General features: G+C 41.5%; 1 protein-coding gene across 1 annotated transcript in view; it reads left to right on the top strand.

Annotated features, from left to right (window-relative positions):
* Positions 1–24,577, top strand: part of LOC132883773 (mitogen-activated protein kinase-binding protein 1-like) — a 61,452-nt gene that overhangs the window by 28,539 nt on the left and 8,336 nt on the right. Inside the window, exons 11-24 of the mRNA XM_060917771.1 lie at positions 5,054–5,194; positions 5,474–5,649; positions 7,302–7,393; positions 7,479–7,601; positions 8,284–8,354; positions 12,619–12,740; positions 12,865–12,940; positions 13,023–13,134; positions 14,969–15,032; positions 15,123–15,233; positions 15,327–15,481; positions 18,701–18,735; positions 19,086–19,316; positions 19,756–19,984. Coding sequence (XP_060773754.1) covers positions 5,054–5,194; positions 5,474–5,649; positions 7,302–7,393; positions 7,479–7,601; positions 8,284–8,354; positions 12,619–12,740; positions 12,865–12,940; positions 13,023–13,134; positions 14,969–15,032; positions 15,123–15,233; positions 15,327–15,481; positions 18,701–18,735; positions 19,086–19,316; positions 19,756–19,984 — 1,738 coding nt within the window. The remainder of the gene's footprint in view (positions 1–5,053; positions 5,195–5,473; positions 5,650–7,301; positions 7,394–7,478; positions 7,602–8,283; positions 8,355–12,618; positions 12,741–12,864; positions 12,941–13,022; positions 13,135–14,968; positions 15,033–15,122; positions 15,234–15,326; positions 15,482–18,700; positions 18,736–19,085; positions 19,317–19,755; positions 19,985–24,577) is intronic.

Genomic DNA, 24,577 nt, shown 5'->3' with positions numbered 1-24,577 from the left:
GCAACCAAGCTCGAGCTCGCAACCTGTGCAGTCTGTGCAGCTCAACCAACCGAATATCAGTCTTTGTTTTGTTTTATGTGAGTTGTTGTAACTATGTATACACTGCCGTGCACCTCAATAAACCGAATGGTAATTAGTCTTTTGATTTTTCCGTGAGGTTTGCCTTATGCAAAGAAAGACAGCATAGACGTTTTTTCCTCCCTATAAGTGGGGGGGACCGAACGAGGTGAATTTAAATCTGGGTGGGACGAGTCCCACCCTCTATCTACGCCCGTGATTATGCGACATGTTGTTGTAACTTTTTTTTGAGAGATCCGCTGCCTACTTCAGCGCAGAATAGTGACGTTTGTGGCTTGCTGATGTGTAAGTCGGATGAATGCGACCTGGCGGTTCAGACTGAAGTCGCATATGAAAAGATCGGATAGGAATCGGAATTAGGACCACACATCCAAACGGCCTGGGTCGGATTTGAAAAAATCGGATCTGTGTCGTTCATATTGTCAATAAAAGATCGGATACAGGTCACATATGGGCGAAAAGATCGGATTTGAGTCACTTCAGCCTGCAGTGTGAACGTAGCGTAAGGCTACATCCACACGACAACGGCAATGAGGATTTTTTTTTTTTTTTTAAATATTGTGTCCACATGGGCAACGGATCAGTAAATATCAGGTTCATATGGCAGCGCAACGCTTGCTGAAAACGATGCAATAGACATGCCACACCTCTACGTGCGCTGTAAGACGGTCCCATTGGAGACACCAGAACAATAGAAGTAGACGCATGCGCGTAAACCACTTCTGTAGCATCAGCCACACAAAGTTTTGATTATTAATCAGTAGCGTAAAATAGTATCTATTGTCTAAGACACTTATTTATATTTCATATTAAAACGTCTATGTAAATTAATACATAGAAAGCCTGGCCAGGCGCTGAACGTTCTTCTGCCTTCACTTTAAGAGAAATTCAGGGCGAGCATGAGCCTAGGTTCTTCACTGTCACGCACACACCTTCTCACTCCCTATCCTATGGATATAGTCCCTTTAAATCACGTGCTCGTTTTTTGAATGGGGATGCGGAAAGAGGAATGAACGGGGATAGATGGAGAGAGAGAGAGAGAGAGGAATGAACGGGGGTAGATGGAAGTCGGTACGCCAACATTCTGAGATCCTCCAGAATTCTTTAATGGTCTGGAATAAATTGAATGCTACACGTTGATGGATTACTTTGTTCTTCTACGCCCTTTTTGAGGAATGTATTGTCTGACTTAAACCAACATCTGAAGAGGTGAGATCGCTCCTTTTTTTTTTTTTTTTTTCCTTCCCCTATTTTTGCTGGCGGGATTGTCATGTGGTTGTGATGTCATCGTAAACAAATCCGTTCTACTCATCCAGATGACTTCGCAACGGTGCCATTGCCAGATTTTTCCACTCTGGAACCCGTTCTCAAAAGATTTCGTTTTGGGGCATCCAACACGCCGGTGCCTTGTGGACGCCAGGCCGAAACAATAAACAATTTTATCAGATTCACCTGAATCCGTTGCCGTGTGGACAGGGCCTTAGCCTTGAATCTGAGTCAAGTCCAAGTCATTAAAGAAAATTTCGAGTCAGAGAGCAAGACTCCAACCACACCATTTGACTGTGGCTGTTGCTGCCTTTATGTAAAAGCGTCTCTGCTGCTGTGTTGGACTAATGTTACTGCTCAACTGCCCAATTTTAGTTAATAGGCTACAGATAAAAGGCTTATTCATTGCTCAACAGGGCAAATAACATGAGAGAGGGTTAACACTAGTTCATCGCTCAGCAAGCAAGCCCCGCTATCAACAGAGCAATGAACATGGTGTCACCTTCCTTCTCTGGGTGGAGTCTTACCAAATGACAATTGAAGTTTGAGGTTGTCCCCATTGTCTCCTCAATAGTTCTTCTACGTATGGAACACACAGCAATGCTTTTTTTTTTCGCTTTCTCTCACTGCACGAGAAGTCCGTATAAGCAAAGTGGACAATCCTAGGGGCGTTCTCTCCAGGCATTTTAGCGCCATTAACGTTTGTTCCTGAACATGACTTATGAACAGGTGAATGTGCATTCTCTTGCACGAAATTAGCATAAAAATATTTTGCGTGAAATTATGGCATGTTACAAAAAAGTAAAATAAAAAAAAAAAAAATCCAAGTCCTTGTGTCCAAATGCAGTTAATGCACGAGTCCAAGATCGAGTAATCAGTGCTCAAGTCACGAGTCCTTAAAATTAGGGCACTAGTTGGACTCGAGTACTACAAGCCTGCATCTCCACTGCATAGAGGAAGGGGATGAAGCACAAACTTGCAGTATTTTCAGCCAGTTGGAGGAGAGCGCATCACTGATCCTGACCGCAATGTGGTTTCCACTTCAGGTCAAACATCTATGCATACAGTGGTGCTGAAGCTTGTGAACCCTTTAGAATTTTCTATATAAACATGACCTAAAACATCAGAATTTTACACAAGTCCTAGAAGTCGAAAAAGAGAACAGAGTTAAACAAATGAGACAAAAATATTATACTTGGTCATTTATTGAGGGAAATGATCCAATATTACACGAGTGGGAAAAGTATGTGAACCCCTAGGATTAGCAGTTAATTTGAAGGTGAAATGAGTCAGGTGTTTTCAATCAATGGGACAACAATCAGGTGTGAGTGGGCACCCTGCTTTGTTTAAAGAACAGGAATCTATCAAAGTCTGATCTTCACAACACGTTTGTGGAAGTGTATCATGGCACGAACAAAGGAGATTTCTGAGGACCTCAGAAAAAGCGTTGTTGATGCTCATCAGGCTGGAAAGGGTTACAAAACCATCTCTAAAGAGTTTGGACTCCACCAATCCAGTCAGACAGATTGTGTGCAAATGGAGGAAATTCAAGACCATTGTTACCCTCCCCAGGAGTGGTCGACGAAAGATCACTCCAAGAGCAAGGCGTGTAATAGTCGGTGAGCTTACAAAGGACCCCAGGGTAACTTCTAAGCAATTGAAGGCCTCCCTTACATTGGTTAATGTTCATGAATCCACCATCAGGAGAACACTGAACAACAATGGTGTGCATGGCAGAGTTGCAAGGAGAAAGCCACTGCTCTCCAAAAGGAACGTTGCTGCTCATCTGCAGTTTGCTAAAGATCACGTGGACAAGCCGGAAGGCTATTGGAAAAATGTTTTTGTGGATGGATGAGACCAAAATAGGACTTTTTGGTTTAAATGAGAAGCGTTATGTTTGGAGAAAGGAAAACACTGCATTCCAGCATAAGAACCTTATCCCATCTGTGAAACATGGTGGTGGTATCATGGTTTGGGCCTGTTTTTGCTGCATCTGGGCCAGGACGGCTTGCCATCATTGATGGAACAATGAATTCTGAATAATACCAGCGATTTCTAAAGGAAAATGTCAGGACATCTGTCCATGAACTGAATCTCAAGAGAAGGTGGGTCATGCAGCAAGACAACGACCCCAAGCACACAAGTCGCTTTACCAAAGAATGGTTAAAGAAGAATAAAGTGAATGTTTTGGAATGGCCAAGTCAAAGTCCTGACCTTAATCCACTCAATGTTGTGGAAGGACCTGAAGCGAGCAATTCATGTGAAGAAACCCACCAACATCCCAGAGTTGAAGCTGTTCTGTATGGAGGAATGGGCTAAAATTCCTCCAAGCCGGTGTGCAGGACTGATCAACAGTTACCGGAAACGTTTAGTTGCAGTTATTGATGCACAAGGGGGTCACACCAGATACTGAAAGCAAAGGTTCGCATACTTTTGCCACTCGTATGTAATATTGGATCATTTTTCTCAATAAATAAATGACCAAGTATAATTCTCATTTGTTTTAACTGGGTTCTTTTAATCTGCTTTTAGGACTTGTGTGAAAATCTGTTTTAGGTCATTTTTGCAGGAATATAGAAAATTCTAAAAGGTTCACAAACTTTTTTTTTTTTTTTTTTTTAAAGCATCACTGGATAAGCAAGAACTTTTTTTTTTTTTTTTCTCTAAATGGGAGCGCAAAAAAAAAAGCAAGCTGGCAGGAGTTTTTGGTATGGTCAAATGTTGTTGTAATCATCATTTCCATTAAGTGCACAATTTGTGGTGTTTGGCAAGTACATAGTGTGCACAGTGTACTTGATGTAACTACTAATGGAAGTATGTGAACTGAGACAAGGCATAGTTTTAGCACTTATTCCCTCCGAGCAGGTTTGGCACTTGACTTTCCAGGTTGGTTCCAGATGTTTTCCAAAACACTATGGGCAAGTACCAGAGTTACCCCACAATTACCATCAATTTATCCAGCTGTGTAAAGAATAAAACACAAGGCTTGATGTAGGAAAATGATCAACACAGGATAGTGTGATGCTGTTTTTAGCCCAAAGTTGATTTATTATCCAAGAACCATGTGCCCCAAAGTGTCTTTCTCTTCTAACCCAGCAAGATGCCAACACTATGATTTTATTTATTAAAGAATGGAAGTTTATATTTATCTATTGATATTGAAATATGGGACGTCCATGAACAGTTAACTTCTGTTATTGCTTATGTGGTCTCTGCTATCATCAGTTATGCCTTAACATTTTTTTTCTTCCTTCCTTGAAGTTAATAAGATGAAAAAAAGGCAGCTTGCTACATTACTGTGAAAATTGCAAAGTCCTTTTTACCAGTGTTTATAAAACTTCTTCGGTACAGCTTTACCTCTAGCTGTTACAAAGTGCTCACACTGGAGAACTTTTAAACTATGACTGGTATGGTCTCGAAAGTTAGTATATGTGTTTTAAGTAATATGTATATGTGCCTTTTGATACTAAGAAATGTGAGATTTTAATTTTTAGCTCACCTGGACTAAAGGTCTGGTGGGTTTATGCCATGGGCTGCTGAGGTCAGGGTAAAGAGGTAGGGTTGGTTTCCTGCAGCAGAACTTGAAAACTGTGACTATCTTGAAACTTGGTATATAGGGCAGGGGATATAGAGGACTCGGTCTTGTAGCTCTTGCTGTGCAGTCGATCAACTCTGTGTGATGTGTGAATGTGGCAATACTGTTTTTTAGATCTACCCCGGAGCTAAAAAGGAACCTCTGCTGGGTCTCGCCTCTTCAGGGCTGTTCTTCAGCTGCTCTGCAGACGGCACAATCCGCATGTGGAGCACAGAGTCATGCCTCAACCCAGCCACGAGCAATCTACTCAGCAATGTGAGTCTGCTCTTTTGTGTTAGAGGTGTACACAATGTTTGCCCACAGGGGTGGGGTGGTGGTGGGTGTTTTTTTTTTTTTTTTTTTTTTTGCCCAGAAGGTGGAGCTGTAGCATTAAAATGGTGAACTGTGGAATCTTGTGCACTTTTCAATAATTTTGCTCAAAGGTATGTGTGCGTGTGTACACAAGGTTTGTATTGTCTTGTAAATAAAGGTGAATGACTGACTGCCAGAGATTTTCACAATTCTCATGTTTGACGTTGTCCTGTCACTTATTAGGATCTTCAGAAGGTGCTGTATACAGCCAGCAATGGTGCATGTCTGCTGGACACAGAGGGATCAGCCCCCAGTGGTACAGAGGAGCAGCCTGCAGAGAGCAGCACAGGCATCAGAACCATCTGCATAAGTCCAGATGGCAAACATCTGGCCTCAGGAGACCGGAATGGCACACTAAGGTAGTGAACTTGCCATTTGGTTTAGTTCTGGCCATCACATTTGCACTAATTTGATAGGGATGGGAATCTCTATTTTGATAGTTTTTGATTTTAAAATGTCAAGATGCAATTATAGTGCAGTTATATTTTGATTTAATTTGGATCCCCCCCCCCCCACACACACACACAGTATGACTGCTTTAATTAAATTTTCATCCATCATGAAAAATACTATAGGGTTTATGTTCATAGTCATTAGTTATTTATTAGCTCATCCAGTTGACGGGCAATAAGCTTATGCCATCATGCGTTGTCGGTCCGGCGTTGTCTACATTTCACAAAAATTGCTGATTCTCCCTCAATTCTTCAGATTTTCTTTTTGGCAGGAGGGTGGGTCTGCCTGGGGTGCATATACTGGTAGCTTCTGTCCAAGTTTGCATCATTGCAATTAAAAGGAGACTGCCTTTCAGATCTTTCAAGTTTAGGTCATAAAAAGAATTTTCCCTGACACCAGTTATTTTTGTTTAGTGGACTGAAAGCTATTGAGTTTCAGATGTCCAATTATTTTATAACTTTTTTTTCATTTTTTTTAAAATAGAACGATTAATGAATTTTAGGGCCACGTGGCCCTAAATTCTCTATTTTAAATTTTTTTTTTCCCTGCTTCACCATGACCCAGTTCATGATACTACGTCATGCATGATGTGTGCTTTCCCTGTTTGCCCAAGGCATTGTGGGATACAAATTTGAAACCAGAGAGAAAAATGTAGGACGTGAGTGTGTGAATGAAACGTGAAAGACCGACTACAGTAATGGAAAGCGAGCAGAAAAGATGTTATGCTGCAAAGGAAAGGAAACGCAGGACCAAACTCATAAATGTCGGTGGTCAGCAAGCACCTCGGTGTGATCAGCTGTCCGTTTAGCAACGGAATGATGCATGTAATGATGGGCCATCCACATTTCACGAAAATCACTTCTCTTCCAGGTCTTCATCGGGGGGGGGGTTATTTTTTAAATCTTCTTTTTGGCAGGAAGGTAGCTCTACCTGGGGGTGCATTTAGCTTCTACCCAAATTTGAATAATTGCAATTAATAATAAAGATGTGGAGTAATTAAGCCCTAACGCGCAGTTTCCACACACATCACTTCTCCCTCAATTCTTCACCAGTTTTGATTCTTTCTGGCATGAAGGTAGGGGTACCTAGGGTGCAGGTAACTTCTACCCATATTTGCTTAATTACAATTATTAATGAAGTTATGGACTAATTAATCCTTTAATGAGCAGTTCAACAAAAATCGCTGCTTCTCGGTCAATTCCTTGCCATTTTGGATTCTTTCTGGCAAATAGGTCAGTATTGCTAGGGTGGATATAGCGTGTATATAGCTTGCAACATTTATTGCGTCCATAAGGTGGCCCACTTTAAATCGTTCCTTCTGGACTAGACGGGGCCGGAGTGAGCTACGCCGTCAAGGTTTTTGTTTGTTTTTATTTTTAATCAAAAATGTTTGCTATTAATGAACATGTGTAAAAGTCAGGTTTTTGACGTTTTTTGCACCGACGCGTAATGACTTAAAAATGCTTTCTCAAGATTGTTTACTTTTGGTTACAGTTTCGTAGCAGTTGAAATATTGCGTTCTGTTTATCTTGACTTTAAAGCATTTTGGATCTTACAGAATTCATGATCTTAACACTATGGAGGAGGTTCTGAAGGTGGAGGTCCATGACTCGGAGATCCTGTGTCTGGAGTACTCCAAACCTGAGACGGGTCTGTATGCACATGGTACTGTATGTGAAATGTTGAGTTTGGGATAGTCTCGCTAGGCTTTACCTGTGTGTTTGGGATCTGTTAGGAATGAAATTGTTGGCGACGGCGGGTCGAGATCGTCTGATTCATGTACTGGATGTTGAAGACTACAGGCTACTGCAGACCCTGGATGAGCACTCGTCCTGCATCACAGCTGTCCGCTTTGCCGGTGAGTCGTTTGGTTTTATATTTGACACTGGTACGTGTGGACCGCAAATCGGCAGTAATATTTACTCAGTGTTTTTGATTTTCTCATAGATGTTCTAAATCCTCTGTAAAAGATGGCGTTGCATGATTGTACACAGCTCTATGTTCTGGTTGACTTGATGATAAAACAGGAAAAAAATTAAATGACTTTCAAGCAGGGGTTGCACGGTGGTGTAGTGGTTAGCGCTGTCGCCTCACAGCAAGAAAGTCTGGGTTCGAGCCCCGTGGCCGGCGAGGGCCTTTCTGTGTGGAGTTTGCATGTTCTCCCTGTCTCCGGGTGCTCCGGTTTCCCCCACAGTCCAAAGACATGCAGGTTAGGTTAACTGGTGACTCTAAATTGACCGTAGGTGTGAATGTGAGTGTGTATGGTTGTCTGTGTCAGCCCTGTGATAACCTGGCGACTTGTCCAGGGTGTACCCCGCCTTTCACCCGTAGTTAGCTGGGATAGGCTCCAGCTTGCCTGCAACCCTGTAGAACAGGATAAAGCAGCTAGAGATAATGAGATGAGACTTTCAAGCAAGTATCAACATGAGTCTCTCAATTTCTCTCATGAAAATAAATTCTAACACTACTTGAACATCTCTTGCATATGACCACCTTTTGTCTTTTTCCTCATTCTGCTTGGTGGCATATGATCTCTGCAGCCAATGAGGGGAAGGTGAGGATGATCAGCTGTGGAGCTGATAAGAGTGTGTACTTCCGCACTGCCCACAGGGTGAGTGGACTTTGGCTTACCAGTAGTTTGTAGACTGCTGAGATTTAATTACACCATTAGTGGTGATTGATTCTTCTTTTAGTTCTAACTTCAGTTCCAGTCGTCCTCTTGGGTAGTTGAGAATGTTCCAAGTTACAACTCCATAACAGAAAAAGTTGGGACGGTATGTTGAAATTTGGAATTAAATCTGATAATGATTTTATAAATTTTTGACCTGTATTGCATTCAAAACAGCCCCTTATTTAATCTTTTACCTCATGAATTTTGTTTCAGAATAAACACCATTTAAATTTTGATTCTTGAAAGATGTTTAGGGACTGAAGACACCAAGTGGTGAAGCATTTCAGGTGGTATTTTGCCCCATTCTTCCTACAAGCAAGTCTTAAGGTGTGTAACAGTACAGGTGGTTTTGCTTTTTGTTGAAATATCTCTGGAAAAGCGGTCATCTTGAAGGAAGCATATGTCGCCCCAAAATCTCATCTGACCACAGTATGTTTTTCCACTGTGTGATGGTCTATCCCAGATGCCTCCGAGCCCAGAGAAGTCCACGGTGCTTCGGGACACTGTTAACATGAGGCTTCCTTTTTTCACAGTAAAGTTTTAACTGGTATTTGTGGATGTACCTCCATATTCTAGTGCTTGACAAAAGTTTGCTAAAGTAATCCCGAGTCCATGTGGTTATATCGGCTATAGATGAATGACTGACTGTTCTTGATGCAGTGACGTCTAAGGGATCGGAGATCACAGGTGTTCAGCTTAGGCTTGTGCCCTTGCACTTGTAGGTGCAATTGGTGATTCAGTGATCAGTCTAATTAAATCAGTCTCATTAAATCTGAAGGTCTCATTACATAATACCATTAATTTTGGTGCTTAATAATTTAGCTGTTTGGTAACTTATTATGGTATATTCCAAATTATTATAATCACTTACTGTATTACACAACTTGTATGCACCTTGGAATTCTTTGAGGTTGGGCGACTTCAAAAATATCAGAACACAGTTTCAATAATAAATGAATTTATTATAACAAAGATAAAAATCGATAATATCAGTTGGACTCATTATATACAAATGATTGTGTGTGTGTGAGAGAGAAGCCTTATGACCACGTGTTTCTAAGTACAGCAAGAGTGCTAGCTTTGGTTGCTAGTTGAGATGTGTTGGCCACGTGTGGAGACACAGATTAGCCTTGTGTCACTGGCTAAGACAAAGGAATGCTAGCTAAGATGTTTGTGAGTGACCTGTGGCCTAAGCGAAAAGGTTAGCCTAGCTTGCTAACGAAACAAAGGAATTAGCTGTGTGTTTAGCTAAGGTGTGCTTGTGAGGTCTGTGGCCTAACCCAAAAAGGCTAGAATGGGATGCTAACTGAGGTGTGTTTTGTGTGTGACCACATGGTGAGGCCTACAGTCCCTGGAGACAATACAGTTAGCTCTGGATGCTAATGAGACAGAAGAATTAGCCGTAGCAGCTAACCCACTAGCTTTATCACATTACCAAATTCACTGAAATCTTGATGAGGTCAAAATATGTGTAAATAATGAAATTAATGTGTTAGAAAGGAAAAGGGGGCATGCAAAACCTATCTATTAAACAATTGAGAGATTAAAACAAAATAGAACTGTTGGGTTCACCCAGAAAGAGACCCCGATTCCTTCGTGGGCCACCCTCGGCCGAGGACGAGAATGATCAGGTCGAGAGAAACAGACAATCAGAATCAGAGATTCACATGTCAGTTTATTCGCACAGTCACTTCGTCAAAATGAAAACATCTTTGGAAACGTCTTATAGTGTTTCTGTGTTTATGTTTTGTCTTCGTGTGTGTGTGTGTGTGTGCAATGGGTGTGTGTCTATGTGGAAGTGTGTAATGATCTTGAATCAATTATAATATAAAAACATTTCTGATGACAGTAAGGTACAGATAGATATCAGCATGGAATGTCTAAACACAGAATGTCTAGTCTACGGAGTCTATTCAGAGAAGGTCAAAGACACGTTTGCACAGAAAGGATCTAATAATTTAACATAACTCCTTAACACATAAATGTGTGTTAAGTCAGTAAATTACATCTTGATTTCATCAACATAAGCAAAATAACAAATAACAATATGTCTTTAATAATGCTAAAACAAAGAATGTTATAAGAAAATAAACATAAAAAATAAGAACAACTTAAACACAAGAACAATGAGAATATGTCTGAAAGAGAGAGAACAATTAAACAACTAACAGGATTAAACTCATAACTAAATTAGGTTAATGCTTTTAAACTAAAAACCCTTAGAATCATAAGATCTTAACTATAATTATAATGCCATTATGAAACTAATCTAAAACTATAAAACTAACATTAATCACGGAATGCATTCATTAATTACGGGATCCAAATCACTACCATAGTATATTTCAATATATTTCAGTATATTTCATAGCTTTTATGAAGCTATGATCTAAGTTTCAACTGAATGGATTAACATAAACATGAACTTTAATTCTACCATTTCAGGGTGTGTGTGAGTCGATCTGACACCAAAACAGACCTTCAGACACTTCTCTGTTCAAAATACACATTTCATAAACAAAATGTTCCCAAACAATGTCCAGCTGGACCTAAGGTCGTTTCAACTAATATAATTTTGACACAGAATAATTTTGCTGAATTCTTGGCCAAGAATTAATACTTATATAAACCTAACAAGAACAATCATCAATTCAACATCTTAAGTGTTTACAGTGTACACAATTAAACCGTTCCTGAGTTTAAATTCACACTGCTTCATAAAAGCTAATTCCTAAGACTAGGTTTTGCCCAAATGCCAGTCTTACTTCAGTATCTCGTCTCTACGCGAGATTATGAGATGATGTTCCAAGACTTTTGGAGTTTCACCGTTGTGGAGCACGTGAGTCGCTTCCGTGGAAGGCAGAGGATTTCTTGGTCCGAGGCGTGGTCGCTCGTGATGAAAAATTCTCTGATCAATGTGCACAGCTTTTTAATTAGAAGGATCTGGTCACTTCTAAACTTTAAATGAACTGTTCCGGGCTGCAGTTCGTAACGTTACTATAATAGACAAACCGGCTGTAGCTCAACAGAGAGAGAGAGAGAGAGACCACGATTTAAGTGGTTCTACTGTGGCCAAGGGTAAACAAAAAGAAAACGCACTAAATCGTGGCTCTTGCAGAGAAAGACTTCTTTCCTTGGGTTTTCTGGTGCGGGGTATCTGTCCAGGTGGCTTGACATCCAAGACGAGAGAGAGAGACGGAAGCGTTGTTCCGTTACTTATGCCTTCAGGGAGGAAGTGACATCATGGAGGACGTGACGTAGGTGATCCCGCCCAGGCGTGATGTAGGTCAACGCGGAAGTTGGCTGATGGGAAATGTAGTTTCTTAAAGGGACTGTGTTGTACCTACACACTTTACACGCTGAAATTGCTCCAGATTCCTTGAATTGTGGTGATATGCACCATACAGGGTGAAATATCCAAAGCTCTTCATATCTTTCTTTGAGGAATATTTTGTTTTTAAACATTTCAATTTTTCTCGTGGGGTTGGCCAGACTGGAGATCCTCAAAGACTAGGCCTTTCTTGGATACTGATTTTGTCCCAAATCATGATTACGTTCACATCACCCGTTTCAAATCACATAATTTATTTGTTTTTACTTGATTACGAGCAGTAAATTGCCCCCATCCCAACTTTTTAGGGAGGACCGGATGAATGGATGTGTATTAACAAGAATGGATGTGTATTAACAAATGAAATGAAGTTGACCAGACAAAACATGAAATATCTTGGGTTTGTACTACCTGCAATGAAATGCAGGTCAAAGTACACTTAGAAATTGTTGCTTTGTCTCCCAAGCTTTTTTTTTTTTTTAAATTTGCGTTTTCCGTACTGTCCCAGTGTTTTTCTGATTTAGGGTTGTATTTTTTTTCACTGCAGGGCTTTTCATAAGGGCTGTTTTATAGGGATTAAATTCTGATGCTTATGTTGTAGTATTTTTAAAATGTTCATTAAAACTTTGCTGTTCTAAATTATTAAACTATAAGGCCAATCTCTTTGCAACTAATGTTCTCTGGGTAGCCATTACGGAAAGGGGGGGTTAAATAGCATTTTGCTTCTTTTTCAAATTAACTTTGAAATGATTAATGTAGGCAAGCAAGTACTTTTTGAGAAATTAGAAACTGCACCTTTTAATCAGTGAATTGGAAAGTGTGTGTGTGTGTGTGTGTAAAAACCCCCTCGCACTTTCTCACTCTCACCCACAGACTTCCAGAGGAGTACAATTTAAACGCGCACACCATGTGGTGAGGAAGAGCACTCTTAATGATATGGATGTGGATCCTGCTTGCAAGTATGCAGCTGTAGGCTGTCAAGACAGAAATGTCAGGTGAATTTGTTCATACTGTACATGCGCTTATGTGAACAATCTGCTTCCACTGAGATCTTGTAGCATGTTGTAGCATTTTATCTTTATACTGCGCACACAATCTTAATGTGAGTTCATCTGGCAGGGTGTTTAACATAAGCAGTGGGAAACAGAAAAAGTCTTTTAAGGGCTCTCTGGGTGAAGACGGCAGCCTTCTCAGGGTACGTTGGCCTTCGCTGTATCACATGGCTTACCTGTAAGTTTTAGACATTTTAGATTCAACCTCATGTATATGCTTTATAGGTTCAGATGGACCCGTCTGGCCAGTATGTGGCTACCAGCTGCTCAGATAAGAATCTCGGCCTGTTTGACTTCCGAACCGGAGAGTGTCTGGCTGCCATGTTCGGCCACTCAGGTAAACGCTGGCTTCGCTGTTTGAATATTTTAGATTTGTTTTGATTTTTAGTTCAGCTATGACTAATTGGAAGGTTTTGATGTACTGTCTTAAATTGATCTGATTAGAAGTAACTGTTTAGGAAAAATTTTATATACAGGATGCAAAAATCTTCAGCACATGTAAAGAAATGCTGGAGATAAAAAATGGCTTAAGAATGAAATGTTTCAACATTAAAAAGAAGAGAAAAAATCTATAAACGGCAGTAAGCCATAATAAATGAACAAAAATCAATATTTGGCATGAGACGACGACTCTCATCTCATTATCTCTAGCTGCTTTATCCTGTCCTACAGGGTTGCAGGCAAGCTGGAGCCTATCCCAGCTGACTGCGGGTGAAAGGCGGGGTACACCCTGGACAAGTCGCCAGGTCATCACAGGGCTGACACATAGACACAGACAACCATTCACACTCACATTCACACCTACGGTCAATTTAGAGTCACCAGTTAACCTAACCTGCATGTCTTTGGACTGTGGGGGAAACCGGAGCACCCGGAGGAAACCCACGCGGACACGGGGAGAACATGCAAACTCCACACAGAAAGGCCCTTGCCGGCCACGGGGGTCGAACCCAGGACCTTCTTGCTGTGAGGCGACAGTGCTAACCACTACACCACCGTGCCGCCCATGAGACGACTCTTTGCTTTAAAAAAAAAAAGTCTCGTGTGCAGTTTTATAAGGAAATGAGCTGTAGGTTTTACTGAGCATCTTACAGAACCAGCCACAGTTCTTCTGGACACTTTGAATGTCGTACTTGCATTTTGATTTTGCACCAAAACCCAGTAGTCTTCATTTTTTTTTTCCTTCTTTTTTTAATTTAAGTGCTCTCTTATGGAATATGCTGCTCAGATACAAACTTTTTTTTTTTTTCTGTAACATTTTAATTTTCTCATCTCATCTGTAGCCGCTTTATCCTGTTCTACAGGGTCGCAGGCAAGCTGGAGCCTATCCCAGCTGACTACGGGCGAAAGGCGGGGTACACCCTGGAAAAGTCGCCAGGTCATCACAGGGCTGACACATAGACAACCATTCACACTCACATTCACACCTACGGTCAATTTAGAGTCACCAGTTAACCTAACCTGCATGTCTTTGGACTGTGGGGGAAACCGGAGCACCCGGAGGAAACCCACGCGGACACGGGGAGAACATGCAAACTCCGCACAGAAAGGCCCTCGCCGGCCACGGGGCTCGAACCTGGACCTTCTTGCTGTGAGGCGACAGCGCTAACCACTACGCCACCGTGCCGCCCATTTTAATTTTGTGCTGGAAAAATGCAAGTTTGGACTCAAGTTTTTGTACTGGCTTGATTAATGTAGAAGTCATAAAATGGAAATCTATAAAGGTGTGCTTTTTTTTTTTTTTGGTTTTTTTTTAAATAAAAAAAAAATTGTAACTGATCAGTCAAGACATTTTTAGTATTTGTGTTGCACTGGCGCTATAGTGAGCTAAAGAAGCAAATGACACAAAACACATCTGGGCTGAGTGACCAAATGTGTGATGATAGAAATTGAATTCAATTAGATTTCTAGTGTATTTAGAATTTTTGCCACTCCTCTTAAGGTTTTGATCTCGTGCCTTCTGAGGTTGTGGGTTCCTTTTTATTTACTTTTATTTATTTTTAAGTGCCAATGTCACATCTGGCTTGCTCATTAGGGATCCAAGTCTCCATCTGAACTTCTACAAACCTGCTTTGTGGTGGTGATTTTAAATAGTGAAAGTGCATATTCCTTTAATGAATTGAAAGAAAAGAGTGGAGTGTGTAATGTTTTCTTTGCCTGTCTGCTTGCAGAAATCATAACGGGCATTAAATTCACAAGTGACTGCAGGCATCTGATCTCAGCCTCAGGAGATAGGTAGGACCTGTGGGTTTGGTAGCTATCTTTCATGTTTGACTCTACCATTTGTTTCTCTGTGTGTGTGCGCTGATATGTGATGTGTTGTAGCTGTATCTTTGTGTGGCGTCTTGCTCCGGAGTTGACTGTTAACATGAGGGAGCGGCTGGATCAGGTCACGCGCTGTCAGAGCAGCCCGGCTTTTGCAGATTCAGTAATCAGGTACACCAAGACAGTTTTGAAGTAAAGCTTTTTAATTTTACATGAATAAGCCAGATGAGGATCTTTTTGACTTACAAGCTTGGTATGTTTCAGGCGGGCCTCCACAAGCAGCTTGGAGATGCACAACACACTGTCTCTACTGATCTGCTCTTCTGAAAGTGAGGAAGATTACGATGAAGAAAGATTGGAGCATATTCAGACCCCAGATGATCATGATATGCACCGAATATCATTAGAAGAGGATCAGGGTAACACATGCATGCTTTTTACAAACACTGTATACAGTTAGGTCCATATATATTTGGACACTGACACTTTTTTTTTTTTTTAACCTGTTTACTGAAACATATTCAGGTTATAGTTATATAATGGACATGAAGTCCAGACTTTCAGCTTTCATTTGAGGGTATCCACATTACAATTGGATGAAGGGTTTAGGAGTTTCAGCCCCTTAACATGTGCCACCCTGTTTTTAAAGGGACCAAAAGTAATTGGACAATTGACTTAAAGGCTATTTCATGGGCAGGTGTGGGCAATTCCTTCGTTATGTCATTCTCAATTAAGCAGATTAAGGCCTGGAGTTGATTTGAGGTGTGGTGCTTGCATTTGGAAGATTTTGCTGTGAAGAAAACATGCGGTCAAAGGAGCTCTCCATGCAGGTGAAACAAGCCATCCTTAAGCTGCAAAAACAGAAAAAAACCCATCTGAGAAATTGCTACAATATTAGGAGTGGCAAAATCTACAGTTTGGTACATCCTGAGAAGGAAAGAAAGCACTGGTGAACTCATCAATGCAAAAAGACCTGGACACTCACAGAAGACAACAGTAGTGGATGATCGCAGAATAATTTCCATGGTGAAGAGAAACCCCTTCACAACAGCCAACCAAGTGAACAACACTCTCCAGGAGGTAGGCGTATCAATATCCAAATCTACCATAAAGAGAAGACTGTATGAAAGTAAATACAGAGGGTTCACTGCATGGTGCAAGCCACTCATAAGCCTCAAGAATAAAAAGGCTAGATTGGACTTTGCTAAAAAACATCTAAAAAAGCCAGCACAGTTCTGGAAGAACATTCTTTGGACAGATGAAACCAAGATCAACCTCGACCAGAATGATGGAAAGAAAAAAGTATGGTGAAGGCGTGGTACAGCTCATGATCCAAAGCATACCACGTCATCTGTATAAAACAGCAGAGGCAGTGTGATGGCTTGGGCATGCATGGCTGCCAGTGGCACTGGGTCACTAGTGTTTATTGATGTGACACAGGACAGAAGCAGCCGGATGAATTCTGAGGTATTCAGAGACATACTGTGTGCTCAAATCCAGCCAAACTGATTGGTCGGCGTTTCATAATACAGATGGACAATGACCCAAAACATAAAGCCAAAGCAACCCAGGAGTTTATTAAAGCAAAGAAGTGGAATATTCTTGAATGGCCAAGTCAGTCACCTGATCTCAACCCAGTTGAGTATGGATTTTTCACTTGTTAAAGACTAAACTTCAGACAGAAAGGCCCACAAACAGACAGCAACTGAAAACCGCTGCAGTAAAGGCCTGGCAGAGCATTAAAAAGGAGGAAACAGTGTCTGATGTCCATGAGTTCAAGACTTCAGGCAGTCATTGCCAACAAAGGGCTTTCAACCAAGTATACCATTCAAAAAAAGTAGGGGATATTGCATTTACAAGTAGAATGAAATGCAGATTATGAGGTCAGGAAGGAAACAAATGACAGAAAAACATTAAGGAAACATTTGTCAATTTATTCAAAACCCTGTGTACAGTCAGTAAAGGACAGATTCTCCAGAATAAGGGTCAACACAAACACAGGGTCACACAGCAAATTTACCACCATTTTGAAACCGAGTCAGTAGCGGGTAAAACCCCCTCGGCGTGGCGTACTCCTAACGAGACGTCCCAGGTCATTTTGGGGAATGTTATTCCATTCCTGTTGCAATGCTGCAGCAAGTTCTTGGACGTTGGCAGGAGGTTGTTGATGTTGGCGTAGCCGCTGTCCAAGCATGTCCCAGACATGCTTGATGGGGGAAAGGTCCGGACTGAGTGCTGGCCATGGTAATCTGGTGATATTCTGCTGCTGGAGGTAATCTGTAACGATCCTGGCCCTATGACATCTGGCATTGTCATCTTGGAAAATGAAACGGCGGCCATAACGACGTGCAAACGGCACAACATGGGGTGCCAAGATGTTGTCCCGGTAGTACTGCCCTGTGACACGTCCAGCAACAACATGCAAGTCTGTTCTGCCGGCAGCAGTGATGCCTCCCCACACCATTACAGAGCCACCCCTATACGGATCATGTCTAATGATGTTAACGTCATGGAAACGTTCGTTACGTCGGCGCCAAACCCTCCTGCGTCTGTCCAGGAAGTCCACAGTGAACCTCGACTCATCTGAGAACATTACGTGGTTCCATTGGCGATTATCCCAGCGTTGATGACACCATTGGAGTCTGGCCCTAATGTGACGATCCCTCAAACAGGGAATGACACGAGGACGTCGGGCATGTAAGTGAAATCTGTGCAGTCGATTCCTGATGGTCTGGCCACTCACTACCAAGCCAGTATCCCTTCGAAGTTGAGACCTTATCTGATTTGCTGTTACCATACGATTTCTCAAGGCAATAGTGCGGATGAATCTGTCCTGAGCCTGAGTTGTTGCCCTTGGTCGACCGGATCGTGGTCTATCCTGAACAGACCCTGTAGCACGATGTCTGGACCATAATCTGCTGATGACAGACTGGGAAACATTCAATGCTCTTGCCACAACGACCTGTCTTGTGCCAACCTGTAGCATGCCAAGGGCATGTAACCTCTCATCCTGTGTTAGACGGCGCATGGTCTCTGTTTAATTAACGACTTCAACCACTGATAATCTGATGCTTTCTCTTCAAAATCTTCCTTTGGAGTGGCTCTAACCTTCCAATTCAGAGTCATGCAAATTTGTGGCACGACCCCCTTGATCATCAGTAGCATCCCGTGCTGATCATGAGTGTCATTGATGTGTTTGGGTGATTAATTTCTTTGGAAATGCTTCCTCAGTAAGGAACTATACAACATGCTTTCGTATCCCTTTGTATATGTGAAAATTTGGATCTCAAAATAAAATATCCCCTACTTTTTTTGAGTAGTATATTAGAAATGAACATTTTATTTACAATTATTTAATTTGTCCAATTACTTGAGCCCCTGAAATGAAGGGATTGTGTTTTAAAAAATGCTTTAGTTCCTCACATTTTTATGCAATAATTTTGTTCAACCCACTGAATTAAAGCTGAAAGTCTGAACTTCAACTGCATCTGAATTGTTTTGTTCAGAATTCATTGTGGTAATGTACAGAACCAAAATTAGAAAAATGTTGCCTCTGTCCAAATATTTATGGACCTAACTGTATGTAAGCGCTGTCATTCAGGATGTCATCGTTTTTGTTTTTTTCCTTTCTGTTGTAGCTGCTTCTGATGTGAATGACTGGGACTCCTCTAAGGTCAGAAGTGATTTTTGTATTTCCATCACACACTTGTTTTTGCATCATAAGCTTGAGACAGGTTGCTGAATCTTTAGTTTTATGCTTTTTGTTTTTATGACCGTAAATAACCATGCATTTTGGAGGTGTAAAATGGAAAATAAATATTAAATATGACATCACTACGTTGCTGCCACTTCGTCAGCAAACCTATTTATTGTGATTCATGTCTTTTTATGATTTTGTTTTGCTCATCTTTTACCATAAGTCAAATTGCTGGAGTATAAGAGGAATAGAACACTTGGTGCTGTTATTGGAAAATCAGCTCTGGACACTAGATGGTACTGTTCCTATTGTTTCGTATGATCTAGTTCCAGGAGTCATCTCCAGGTTTGGGCACGTCTGATCCATCTTTTCCTGAGGTTCCACACAGGAGAAAACGCTGGAACTGTAGGATGGACTCTTTCGAGCTGATGGTGAAATCCATGCTGGAGCTTCGGCAGTTTGACTCCCTTTCCAAGCCTGGCTCTCCCCTGAGGAGCTCCACGGGTCAGATCAGCAACCAGGCCTGCAGCAGCACTACTAGCTTGCACAAAGACTCTGTGAGTTCACTACACTTCTAATTCCCTAATGCACTGCTAGATTTTACAGTAAGCTGGATAATCAGCTTTTTGGGTGATTTTTGCATTAGTCTGCAGGTGTAAAGGTGTTGATGATAACGTGAATGGTGAGTGTATACGGGTTACTAAAGATGGCTGAATGAATGAATGCTTTTAGAAAATAGTTCTGACAGTAGAGTTGGGGGATATAAAGACCTGTATAACACTATTTTTCACAGTAACAGGTCTTAGCTTCTATCCAGTAGCGCTGATTACCGAAAGAGAGGTGTTTTGTCTATATACAGTTTATTAATGATTTTCCTTACACTGACTTCCTTCGTATGAAATTGTCAATGTCGTGTTGGATGTTCTGTGGCAGCTATGTGTTTGTCCAAGACAAATTTCCTCCGGGACAAATAAATATATCTTGATCTTGACTCAGAAGCAGAATAAGAAGCGGCAGGCTCGTTCAGACTCTTTCTTGTTGGGTCCTGCCTCATCTCCTGAACCCGAGGGTGTAGTGCTGTGCTCAGAACTGTGCCCAAGCACTGACTGCTTGCCTGGAATGTACCAGGAGGAGAAAGGCCTGTGCCAGGACAGCCACAGCCCTGACAGAGGCAGCTCCATGGGCTATGCCAGTGGAGGATCCAGCCCAGAGCAGGTCCATGAAGGTCAGAATCCTATCTACAAAGAACAAGAGTCCTCTGAGAGCACAATATCCCCCGCTGGCAACTGTCATTACTCTCTGGTAAAATGCAGCTGAATTAAATGAAATTGCAGTATGTGTATTATCGACATGTTACAAAGAATCTTGTCAAGTTTTGTGAAATTCCTCCACAAATTGTGAGGGGAGTTGATTTCAGAAGAACTTGCACCCTCATGAAATTGTCAAAGTACAAGTGATTTTAATCAAGGGTCAAAACTCTGGTAAAATTTTCACAAACGAAATTAAGTCGCAATCCGCGTATTACCGTCACAGAACAAAGCCTTTTGCCAAGCTTTGAGGAATTCGTCCAAAAATTGAGGAGTTGATGTCCGAAGGCAAGCACACCTTCATGAAATTGTGAAAGTACAAGGTTAAGAGCCACAACTCTGGTAAAATGCAACCAAATTGAACAAAATAACTGTGTACTACCAACATACCGTATAACACTGCCTTTTGGCAAGTTTTGTGAAATTCCTCCACAAATTGAGGAGTTGATTTCAGAAGGAAAACACTCTTACAAAATTGTCAGAGTATAATTTGATTATAATGATTAACAAATCAAGGGCTGTAACTCTGGTAAAATGTGACCCAATTTCACGAAATTACAAGGTGTACTACCGACATAACAAAGAATCCGGTCAAGTTTCGTGAAATTCCTCAAATTGAGAGGAGCTGATTTTCAGAAGGTGAGCACCCTTCCCGGGACGGACAGACGGAAATCGCCACGACTTAATCCCCTTCAGGGCCTTTTGGCCAGCGGGGGATAAAAACCAAAGGACTAATCTTAAAGAAAACTGCACTTTAAAACACCACTCGCACAACCACCTGCTCGACAATCTGTCAATAGCTACCATATGTCCCAAAGCAAAGCTGCAAGCTCTGTAGATATTTATTCTGCCCTCAAACGCTGCTAACAGATGTCCAGAGCTTTGCTTCCCAAAATAAATGTTATGGCTTTAAATAAATGGGCTGATCCAAATTTTCTGCTGGAGTTGTATGAAGAGTGGTTAGTCAAACCTGTATTTTGATTTCCATGCTTTGGTTTATACATTCTGCACCAGAATATTGTAAGTTTTGAATTTATTTATTTTATCAAAAGAACAAATTGGTGTTCCTTTTTGCTCTGATTCTAAATTTATCCTTAGACATCAAGGTGATACACGGGGCAACTTTTTGGGCAATAGGCAACCAGGTGAGACGCCGGGTAACAGACAATTGGCAGCAACCAATTAGATGAGCAACTCGTGCACAAATCATGAGCTGTCAATCACTTTTAACTTGCTGCAAGAGCACTAACGTTATCCCTACATCTTTTGGTTGCTCCCGATTAGGGATCGCCACAGCGGATCTTTTGTCTCCATTGCTCCCTGTCTTCCGCATCCTTCTCTACCACACCTGCAACTTTCATGTCCTCTCTCTCCACATCCATGTATCTTCTCTTTGGCCTTCCTCGTTTTCGTTTGCCTGGCAGCTCCATCCTCAACATTCTCCTCCCAACATGCTCTGCATCTCTTCTCAGGATGTGCCCACACCATCTCAATCTCATCTCTCTTAGCTTCATTCCCAAGCTCTCCACATGTGCTGTCCCTCTGATGTGCTCGTTCCTTATCCTGTCCAACCTCGTCACTCCCATCGCAAACCTTAACATCCTCAACTCCGCCACCTCCAACTTTGCCTCCTGCCTCTTCGTTAAGGGTACGGTCTCCAATCCATACATCACAGCTGGTCTCACTACTGTCTTATACATCTTACCTTTCACTTTTGCTGGGACTTTCCTATCTCAAATGACTCCCGAAATCCTTCTCCAACTGCTCCACCCTGCCTGCACTCTCTTTCTCACCTCACTATCGCAGCCCCCATCTTCCTGCACAGTTGACCCCAGGTACTTGAATAATATCCCTACATAGCTAGCGATAATTTTCAGCTAACTGTTAGCAAGAACCACTGCTAGTTAGCTAAATCCCATTCAATCTCTATGGAGTGGTGGTTAGCTAACGGCAGTTTACATGTAGCTGAAAAAAAAAAAAAACCCAATGTCTTGATTACAACCTGAGCACATAAAAATGGATGCTCGGTTGGTTTTCTAAGCATTTGATGAGGTAAATTCACCACTTTGGGTTTACACAGAGCAACTTGTTGGCAAAAAGAGATGAAAGTTGTCTTTTTCTTCGCTCCACTGCCAGACACACCATTATCTTTGCTGGAAATTTCAGAAGCTTTCAGGTGGTCATGTGATTTGCTGCTCGCACTCTGATTGGATGATCTTAAAAAGTTGCCCAAAATGATCAAAGTTGTTCAGATAGAAATTGTTGCCCAATCTCAATGGGGAAAGTGTTGAAGTGTAATTGGCCAGCAACATTGCCCAAAAAGTTGCCCCATGTATCATCATTCAGTCATGTGATCTTTCATAGTGTTTCTCCATGTGTAGAAAACCCACTACACAAACTAGTGATCAGTGAAAAATCATATATAATCCGGCTACACCGTTCAAAAAGCTGGCTAAAGAGAAAATGGCAACTTGACATTTGTTGACATTGAATACTTTAATTATTGTTCAACTTTTACTTCAGTGTTTCAACCCGGTCTCTGTACAGTATAATCGTGTTCTAAATGATTATGCAGATTTTAAGTATGATGTACAAATACTTCTTAGGAATATGTATAAGCATTGTATAACAATACATGAGGATAAATGCATGGCGGGGGGGTCATCTGATGTCACTGTGGCTGAATTCTGGCAGATTTTGTCTAAAACTGTTGTGGGTGGGGTTCCCCCTCCCCTTTCTTTTTACATAGAACATACTTTGACAACTCCAATTTTAGGAAGCCATAAATATAGCTCACTAAAGTAACATGAAAATGTTTTATTACTTTTGCCTTATTACTTTCTTGCAAAGATTACACTGGGTAAGGAGCCGGTTTAATAAACACGGCAGTAACGATGTTCAGTCTGCATACAAATCTGAAACCTTGCTATGAAATGGAAAACTTTTTTTTTTTCCTAAAATGCCTTAACTTCATTTGTAATTGATATACCGTATGTGCAGTGGCATGGTGGTGCAGTGGTTAGTACGGTCTCCTTGTAGCAAGAAGGTTCTGGGTTTGTGGATGGCTGTGGAGTTTACTCGTTCTCCTCGTGCCTATGTGGGTTTTCTCCTACACTCCAAAGACCTGTGGATTAGGTCAACTGGCTACTCTAAATTGCCCGTAGGTGTGAATGGGAGTGTGAACTGTTGTTAGTCCTGTGATAGATTGGCAACCTGCCCAGGGTGTACCCCACCTCTTACCTGAAGTCAGTTGGGGTTGGCTCCAGCTTTGCCTACAACTCTGATGGACAGAGGAAATGCATGTGCAAAATAGGAAATCTTGTTTATACTCTTGCTTCGAATGAGGGGGGAGGGGGTGTACTGGTTTACCTCAGTCTGTCCAAAATGCCCTTTTTCTCAACAACTACAAATTACAACTGCTTGATATTTGGTACAGAGCTTCAGCTTGGGGTTCTATACCATGTACACAGTTTTCAGGTCTGTCGCACATCGACTTCCTGTTTACCAGCTTAATGTATTTACGAAACAGTGTGGATTTACAACCCCGATTCCAAAAAAGTTGGGACAAAGTACAAATTGTAAATAAAAACAGAATGCAATGATGTGGAAGTTTCAAAATTCCATATTTTATTCAGAATAGAACATAGATGAGACATCAAATGTTTAAACTGAGAAAATGTATCAAAGAGAAAAATTAGGTGATTTTTTTTAAATTTCATGACAACGCCACATCTCAAAGTTGGGACAAGGCCATGTTTACCACTGTGAGACATCCCCTTTTCTCTTTACAACAGTCTGTAAACGTCTGGGGACTGAGGAGACAAGTTGCTCAAGTTTAGGGATAGGAATGTTAACCCATTCTTGTCTAATGTAGGATTCTAGTTGCTCAACTGTCTTGGGTCTTTTTTGTCGTATCTTCCGTTTTATGATGCTCCAAATGTTTTCTATGGGTGAAAGATCTGGACTGCAGGCTGGCCAGTTCAGTACCCGGACCCTCCTTCTATGCAGCCATGATGCTGTAATTGATACAGTATGTGGTTTGGCATTGTCATGTTGGAAAATGCAAGGTCTTCCCTGAAAGAGATGTCGTCTGGATGGGAGCACAAAAATTTTCGCTGCTGTGAAATCTGCTGGAGATTGCGTGGTCATACAAGACAGTCTATCTAGCTTGGACGACTGGTCGAGACGCAATAATATCCAGTTTAACACTTTAAAGTGCAAGGTATTAACAATCACACGAAAAAAGCAGCCTATATCAACCACATGTATACTCTTAACGATGCTCCGCTCAAGCGCGTTATTGAAGAGAAAGATCTTGGTGTGATAGTTAATTGCAAACTGTCATGGGAAAACCACGTTCATGCTGTCGTTGCAAAAGCGAATAAACTGCTTGGGCTCCTAAAGCGCACCTGCCTGTTGTTAACGGACATGTCAGCTAGAAGGGGACACTATCTTGGATACGTCAAGTCACAACTCCATTTTGGGACCCAGGTTTGGTCGCCCAGCCAGTT

Source organism: Neoarius graeffei, chromosome 3 (genome assembly GCF_027579695.1).
Source record: "Neoarius graeffei isolate fNeoGra1 chromosome 3, fNeoGra1.pri, whole genome shotgun sequence".
Classification (NCBI taxonomy): Eukaryota; Metazoa; Chordata; class Actinopteri; order Siluriformes; family Ariidae; genus Neoarius; species Neoarius graeffei.
This window is presented reverse-complemented; position numbering and strand designations above follow the sequence as displayed.